The 8,961-nt window shown below is 40.3% G+C and overlaps 1 protein-coding gene across 1 annotated transcript in view; it reads right to left on the bottom strand.

Moving 5' to 3' along the window:
- Positions 1-8,961, bottom strand: part of LOC111190568 (uncharacterized) — a 285,381-nt gene that overhangs the window by 112,451 nt on the left and 163,969 nt on the right. The window contains exon 5 of the mRNA XM_049472742.1: positions 3,589-3,873. Within this exon, the coding sequence (XP_049328699.1) occupies positions 3,589-3,873 (285 nt within the window). The remainder of the gene's footprint in view (positions 1-3,588; positions 3,874-8,961) is intronic.

Here is an 8,961-nt window from a genome sequence, read left to right as displayed (position 1 = left end):
CATGTTTTTACTCATGTTTCATCAAATATTTACTGCTTTTCTGTATCTGTAAAGAGACTGACGGTGTAGTCAGTGGTGATCAGTTTTTAATATTAACTCTTATATTTCTCCTCACCATCCATCCTCTTCTTTATAAGAACTGTGAGGACCACGCCCAGCAAAATCAGAAAGATCACAATCACCCCTCCAGCTGCTCCTCCAATCAGAGCCAGTTCAACGTACACTGTAAAAAATGATTTTTTGACTTTGTAAATACAACAAGGACAATTAAAGTAATTTCTACATGAAAACATCAATTCTGAGAATTACTCAAAAATGTAATGTATAATTCAGTGTAATACTTGGAGTTTCTGCGTAATTGTGTGTCTTCCCATTTAGTTAAATACATTCAGTAAATTTAACTGTAGTAACTGTAGTAAAAATTACTGAAATGTTGTCATCATTACATTAACTAAAGAAATTCAAGTAAAATGTTGCCAAAAGAACGCTCGTGTGACGTCAGACGTTAGACACGCCCCAACTTAATGCGGGGCGCTAGAGTGTGGCTCTGGGATAACAGGTACTGCCTGTCAGATGATTGCTGAACGCGTCTTTCTTCATCCTTTTATCCAGGTGGGAAATAAGTAAATGTTGAAGTGTATAATGTGATATGGGTATAAGTGTGTTGTGTGTAATATGAGCCGCCCCGGTATCGTGTTAGCGTTAGCTACCGCGGCTAATTAACTCGGCGCCTGGCCACCGCTATTGTTTGCTAATTTCTCCGGATAGCATTTAGCTAACCCCCCAGCTTTATGACAAAGTGCCCTAGTCTATTCTCCCGCTAGCATTAGCTACCTCCTCTCAGTTACCATGAGGCTAGCCATGTTTACTGTGTATTATATGACTCCCGTTAGCATTTGCTAACTCCTCAGTTACCACGAGGCTAGCCGAGCTTACTGTGTAGTCTATGGCCCTCACTAGCATTAACTGCTTGCCTCAGTTACCACGAGGCTAGCCGAGCTTACTGTGTAGTCTATGGCCCTCACTAGAATTAGCTACTTGGCTCAGTTACCACGAGGCTAGCCGAGCTTACTGTGTAGTCTATGGCCCTCACTAGAATTAGCTACTTGGCTCAGTTACCACGAGGCTAGCCGAGCTTACTGTGTAGTATATGGCCCTCACTAGCATTAGCTACTTGCCTCAGTAACTATGCCCTTGGCCAGCGCTTTTCCGCGGGGGTTTCACCTTTTGCCTCAGTAATTACTTGTGTGCGTGCGTGTGTGTGTGTGTGTGTGCGCGCATGTGCGTTTGTGCACCAGAAATATAATTTTACAAGTTTTTTATTTTTATTTTTTACCCTAGGTGTCCCACCATTCTTTGACATAAATTGACCCAAAAAATGATTCTGAATCTCTGGTCTGAAGAAAGCAGTGTTCCTCATATGTGGTTGAATATTGTCTCGTGAGATGTTTGAGTTCATTTTATATCATTCTGTGATCAATTGTTTCTGGATTACTTCTCTTAATTGTATAGAGCAAGAGCTAAGCTAAATTGGGATAGAAGATAAAACTAAGACAGGTCAAGTGGACATTTGTTAAGCAGTTAACCAGTTAAGCAGTACTCTTACAAAATGCCCATAATTTTTCTGTGTGTTTTGTGTTTAAAAATAAAATTATATTTTGTGGATATTATGTGTCTTCATTTTTCAGGGAGGTGTTTTAAGCAGTGCCCATTATTAACAAAATACTTGGAGTTTTTAGTGTAATATGTGTACTAGTTTTTTACCAGAAATTTTAATCAAAATGTAACTAAGTAAAAAAATACTTGCTTTCAGTGGTAAATATTACTTTGGTATTACTAATAAAAACTGTAAGGAGATGCAAGTAAATTTTACTTAAAAAAATGCTATGTTAAATTTACTTAGTATTTCTGTGTGTAAAACGTGTACAAGGTTTTTACTAGTAATTTTTAATCAAAATATAACTAAGTAAAAAATACTTGCTTTCAGTAGTAAATTTTACTTTGGTATTACTAATAAAAACTGTAAGGAGATGCAAGTAAATTTTACTTAAAAAAATGCTATGTTAAATTTACTTAGTATTTCTGTGTGTAAAACGTGTACAAGGTTTTTTTAAGTAAATCCTACTCCACATTTTTTTCAGTGTAGTTAATGTTTTTTACTGCAAAGAGAACAGATTTGAACATCAATCACAGGGATATATTTCTGCAGAAACACACAGTAAACCAGCCGCCCAGAGTTACTAATGTAAATGAACATGCATAACCCAACACATGCAGTAGGTGGCGCTATACACACGTAAATATCCTTCATAACCTCAGATAGGTACCCATACAACACTAATAAATAATCAATGAAAGAAACACATTCACTGATTTACCTATTATGGGTCTTTTGAAAATTATGACCTAATAAAAATAGCAGTGGTGTAAAGTAATTAAGTACAAAAGTACAAATACTTAATTACGTTACTTAAGTATAAATGTTAATTATCTCTTCAATTATCTGTTTAATAAAACCCCTATCCAGATAAATCTCTCCACCCAGATAGAGTGAATCTGATTGTGATTGGATGTAGAGAAGTTTAAAGTATATACCAGAAGTAATATACCATTCTGACTCCCTATTGGTTCATACTGTGATCCAACTAAGCTTCTTTAATATATTTACTTTATTCTACTAAAATACATTCATTTATAATCAGCATATATGCAGCTTATTATATATTATATAAATTATATAATCTACATGAACTTTTTAATATTTTAACATTATAGTCATTATAGCTTTTAGTAAAATGTGTTTTGGGGAGGGAGGGGTGGGTGGGTTAATAGTGCACTATAGGACTCTGTGGGCGTGGCCTAAGCTTTTGGTATTAATGGCTTTATTTTTTTCCCCTTTTGTTACTTTTACTTTTATACTTTAAGTAGTTTTGAAACCAGTACTTTTTAAACTCTTTTACTTAAAGAGTGAAAAGCTTGAGTTGTAGTATTTTAAACTCTAGTATCTAAACTTATACCTGAGGAAAGAATGGAAATATTTGTCACACCTTTGTACAGGTGTGAAAGTGAATTTGTAACACTTCTTACCCTGCATTCACACTGGCAGGTGATAAAGTGATAGGCAACCATTAATTTCCTATGGGAGGCGTCAAGCGGCAGCGAATTTAGGTTTTCTTAACTTTATGCAAATTAATTATGATGCATCGAAGCATCATTCTACAATCATTCGCCAAACAAATCTTTTGGACCAATCACATACATGGGGTTCCAAGATCAGGAAGTTTTGTAGCTTCTGCTCTGTGAACTTCTACCGTTCTCCATTTGTATCCCCAAATGTATTTGTATGCTTTATATGATGCAGTTTTGCACAAATTCAATTTGGAGGAAAATGAAGCGTGGATAAAGTGAAAGATGGCCACGCCCCCTCGCAACAAAGCAGAGATTCAGCCTCGATCACACCAACTAGAAACAAATATTTGTGTGCATGCAGGGTTACACATTTACTGAGAAACTACTGCTACAACTGTAATAAAATAGAATTAATGGTTACAATCTACAATAAGTGTCACCAATCACAGTTTTAATTACCCCATTTCTTCATCACTGGTTCTGTGAGGGAGCTGTGAGTCAAGCAACAGTCGTAATCTGCTGGATCATCACCATTGATCTCCACACTCTTCCTCAGCTGGTAGGTTCCATCATCATTGGGTCTGATTCCAGAAGTTGTGATCAGATGTTCAGGTATTGACGTGCCGAACTTCCTCACACTCAGTTCCACGTCTTTAGGGTAGAATCCCGTGGCCAGGCAGGTCAGGCTCACCTTTTTTGGGTCTTGAACAGATTTCTTTGCAAATGCATGAACATCAGGAGGAGCTGAAAAAAGAACAACACTTCCTGTGTGCCTGCCATGGACTCAGGACTACACTTCCCAGAATTCCCCTGTGCTCTCTCCCCTGGACTCTACCAGTCACTTGCCACTGATTGTTCTCACCTGTGCTTCGCTGTATAAATACCCCTCATTTCCTGTTCTCTTTGTCCGGTTTTAAATCTAGTCTCTGGCTGCGTCTTCCTTTTTCCCCACAATCATTAGTCTTTGCACTAGTTGACCAACACAACAGCAAGCATTGTGCAAAAACAGGGTTCTTGCACCATTATAAAAGTCAAATTTAATTTTTAAGGGTGCTTTCACACCTGCCTCAATTGGTCCGGACTTTCTGACTTTTCAGTTTGATCCGAACCAAAGTAGCAGGCGTGAAAGGGGTCGCGAACCACAGTCTGGATCAAAGAACCAGATTTTGGTCCGACCAAGGGAGGTGGTCTCGGTCCGGATCTTCTGAACCATGGTCCGGTTCTCCTGCAGTGTGAAAGCGCTGTTCTAGATGGGTCGAACTTTCGGACCGATTACAGGAAGCTGAGCAGACGTTCCTCAACAACGGCAGCAGAAGAAGAAAAATAACCAACTACTACTGACTGCAGCCTGCGGGAAGGCGGAGTTAGACATCCAGCGAGTCCAGTCCCACCCACTTTGTCCACACCACACCTTCTCAGTCTCGCAAGCTTGTAGTGTAACACAGTATTTAAACCGGACGACGCGACGCATTATATTTAAAGTCCGCTAACTGCCCTGTACATTGTTTACTTCCGTTTAGAGGCGGAGCTAAGACATGATGCTGACAAAGTGGGCGGGAGTGGAAGGCATGTCGCTAACAAAGTGGGCGGAGCTGGAAGCACTGGACATCCAACTCCGCCTTCCTGCAGGCTGCAGTCAGTACCCTCTCAAAATAACTGGAAAAGCAGTAAAAATGAGGTGTGGTTCAGCTGCTTCAGGACGAGCTCGTTCGATTGGCAAATGTTATCCTGATAGTGTAGAGGCTTCCCGCCGAATGAACCACCCGCTGAATTATCATCAACACTCCAACGTCAGACGCATGTCCTTCTAAAACCAATCAGCGCCAGGTGAAGGGAAACGCATCGATATGTAAGTGATGATGAAAGGATGTAGGAATATCACACAAAGCTCTTTAGTGCGCTCCCTAAACTGCAGTGTGAAAACAAAAATAAGCGGACCAAATGTATACAATGTAGCAACACATGAACCTTGGTTCGGAACAAGACATTTTAAAGACCTTGATAAATATAATTTAAGACCCCAAAACATAGTCATAATTTCTTTGGGACTCCACCCAGTCACGTGCCACTGCCTCTCACGAATTCTCCATCCTACTAACGATTATGATTATTCTCACCTGTTCAGCCCTGTATAAATACCCCTTATTCCCTGTTCTCTGTGCCTGGTGTTAAATCTAGTCTCTAGCTCTTCTACCTCGCGTTCTTTCTATCTTCTCTGCTTTTCATGTATGACCTGTCTGTTTCTTTACTGACTACTGCTTTAACTTAACCCTTATATTTAAGATTGTTTTCTGGTTTGGATCCTTGCCTTTTTTTTGGACCTTGCTCTTTGTCTTGCCCATGGTTTGTGTTGTTAATCTTCTATTTATGACCTTCTGTTGTTTGTTTATGCTGCCTTACTGTTTCTAGCTACACCTGTGGTTGGTTTTACCTGTAGTTCTGTTACCATCTTTAATAAAATAGCTGATTCTAATCTGCGTGTGTCTTACCTGTTTCTGGCCTTTGTGACATTTGGATTCTAGGAACTGTGTAGAGCTATCAATAAGTTTATTGTGAGGCTTGTTTCTGGTAGTATTTGAGCTCCAAAGTACCATGATGTTCAAAAGTAGCTTTTGATGTTTTAAGTAAGTGATTTAAAGAAACTCACAGTGTTTTCTCAGTGTTTCTTTTCCGTACTCCATGAATTTGGTGAGCCAGTCCACACACTCTTTCTCCAGGTAGCCCTGGGTGTACTGGTTCAGAATGGAAACACCATCCCATTTCCTCTTGGTTGGTTCTGCAGCTTGAACCGGAGCGACCCAGACCCTGTGTGAATTATCAAAGGAGAGAAAATCTGATCCATCATACTGATACTGAAATACTGATCAATCCCGTTCAGAAACTTCACCTCTCCATTAGACTCATCGATCTCACAGCCGTGTCTCCACTGAAGAACATGAAGATCTGAAAAGAAGGAGAAAATGCAGACCATCACAATCACTGACACAGATCACGAGAGAAGGAAACAATGAAGATCTGATGAATCACTAACCCTGGTAACTGTGGTTCATCCTCTGCATCAGAATCTCCACATTAACCTTGAACCACTGTTCTTTACTCTTGCGAGACTGGGTTCCTTTTTCCCAGTAATCTTCCTGCATCTTCTCCATCATCCAGCTCTGTTTAGGAATCTTCTTCTGCTCCTTACTGTTGTAGTAGTCGATCTCTCGGTCATCCAGCAGCCCCAGAGCTGTGAACTCGTAGATTCCTGGTAGAGACACGTCTTTGTTGAGGGCGCTGTAAATGTAGTACAGGGAGTGTTTCTCTGAAAGAGATATAAAGCCAAATAAATTAACAATGGTTTTCTTAAACATAGTACCTTGCAATGTATCCAACCCTCATAAAAATGTTCACAATTGCAAATAAATATAAGATATTTTGTATTGTTTCACATTTACAGGTTGCCACTGGAATCCTCTTCCACTCCTCCATGAGGACATCATGGAGCTGGTGGATGTTAGAGACTATATATTAGTTTAGTATCTGAAGCATCAGCAGTTAGTTGTTGGCTTGCTTACAGGCTCAAAATGGCCAGAAAGAAACAACTTTCTTTAGAGACCCATCAGTCCAGTGTTGTGTTAAGGAAGGAAGGAAGGAGGTCTACTCAATGCGAGATATTGCCAAGAAACTGAAAATATCTTACCATGCTGTTCACTACTCCCTTCGAAGGGAGACACAAACTCTGGCTCTAACAAGGACAGAAAAAGGAGTGGGAGGCCCTGATGCACAACTGTGCAAGAAGATAAAAAATCTTAGAGTGTACAGTTTGTGAGAAAGACGCCTTACATGCTGTCAACTGACAGCTGCACTGGCCAATAAAAAGAAAAGACTGCGATAGGCCACAGAGAAAAGACTTCGGACAGATTAGAAGATTGGAAGAAGGTGTTGTGGACAGATGAGTCCAAGTTTAAGGTCTTTGGATCAAACTGAAGAACATTTGTGAGGCACAGGACCAATGAGAAGATGCATGACCAGTGCTTAATGCCATCTGTTAAGCATGGTGGAGGCAGGGTGATGGTCTGGAGGTGGTAAAATAGGAGATTTATACAGAGTGGAAGGGATCTTAAAGAAAGAAGGCTACCACACGATTTTGCAATGCCATGCCTTACCTGTGGACAGTGCCTGATTGGGGCCAATTTCATCAGGATACAACAGGATAATGACCCCAAACACCCCTCCAAATTGTTAAGCAATATTTAGAAAATAAAGCACAGTCTCCGGATATGAACCCTAGTAAGCTGTCTGGGAGCAGCAAAAGGTGGCTTCACAGTCTTCATTTTTTATTCAAATCAATATTTTTTACTATGATAATGTCTTCATGTCCTGTTTATTTGCTTTATTTCATAAGTGTGTTTCTATTGAAAACATAAAAATCACTGGGATTCCAAACTTGAACGGTAGTATATATATATATATATATATATATATATATATATATATATATATATATATATATATATATATTTATTATTATTTTTTTTCCCTCTATATGGGCTGTGATCTGAAGGTCAGGGAGTCAGTAGCTGGTGTTGTTTGTGTAATGGCCTCCTGTGGATTATTTACTTTACCATTAGTTTATTACACAGTTTATAAAGCAGATCTGATGCTGGAATAGCAGATTACTGCTGTTATTACTACGTAATAACTATATTACAGTCTGATCTATAGTTCAGAGTGATTTATTACTGTACTAATATTATATAACCTACTAAAACATTTACTTTCAATTTCTCTAATGACTCAGATTCTCTCACACACACACACACACACACACACATAGTTATTCACTTACCTGCGAGTGTAGAGATGAATACTGCGTTCAGTAGAAGAACACACACTGCTGTAGAGACCCCCATCTCCTCCTTCTGATCTTTAATTCAGTTTAAATTCATTAAAATCAGATTTCAGTAAATAAACTCCAGCAGATCAGATCTGCAGTGTTTCTGTAATCGGAGGACACGGGGATCTGGACCCCGGCTGGTCGAGGGCTATTTATATATACAGGCAACCGGCCCATTTCAGAATAAAAATAGAGTCTGGAGATGAATCACATACTAATAATGTAATGTAATACTTGCGAGCAACATATGATGTCCTGCCATCTCCCAGTAATCTGAAGCAATGGTATGGGGAAGACTCAACGTGCCCACTCTGTCCATCTCCAGCAAACCTTAAGCACATCCTGGTTGGCTGCAAGGCAAGCCTGACACAAGGCCGGTACACTTGGCGGCACAACCAAGTTCTGAAATGTCTTGCAGCTACGCTAGACGAACAGCCGTCAATGCCCTACCTGCACCATCCCATTGTGTAACTGCAAAAGACTTCATCCGTGAAGGTGCTAAGCCAAACAAGACCAAGGCCAGTACAGCATCAGACTTTGGTCAGTTGGGAGGAGCACTAGATTGGATGCTAGCGGCTGACCTAAACCAAAGGCTATGCTTTCCAGTGGAGATTGCCAGTACAAGTCTCAGACCAGACCTCGTGCTCTGGTCCACATCACTGCGTAAAGTTTACATTATTGAGCTTACTGTGCCCTGGGAGGATTCTGTTGAGGAGGCCTACGAAAGAAAGAGCCTTAAGTACGCTGAACTGGCAGCTGATTCTGAGCAACGTGGCTGGAAAGCCAAGGTTTGTCCAGTGGAAGTTGGCTGCAGAGGCTTCGTGGGAAAAACGACTACCAGGCTTCTTGGGGAACTGGGAATTCGAGGCCATACTCAGCGCCAAACCATCAGAGCCCTCTCGAGCACAGCGGAGCAGGCAAGCCGGTGGCTCTGGCTAAAGAGGAAAGATGCC

Source organism: Astyanax mexicanus, unplaced genomic scaffold (genome assembly GCF_023375975.1).
Source record: "Astyanax mexicanus isolate ESR-SI-001 unplaced genomic scaffold, AstMex3_surface scaffold_31, whole genome shotgun sequence".
Classification (NCBI taxonomy): Eukaryota; Metazoa; Chordata; class Actinopteri; order Characiformes; family Acestrorhamphidae; genus Astyanax; species Astyanax mexicanus.
The sequence above is the reverse complement of the archived record's forward strand: the minus strand, read 5'-3'. Positions and strand labels throughout refer to the sequence as shown.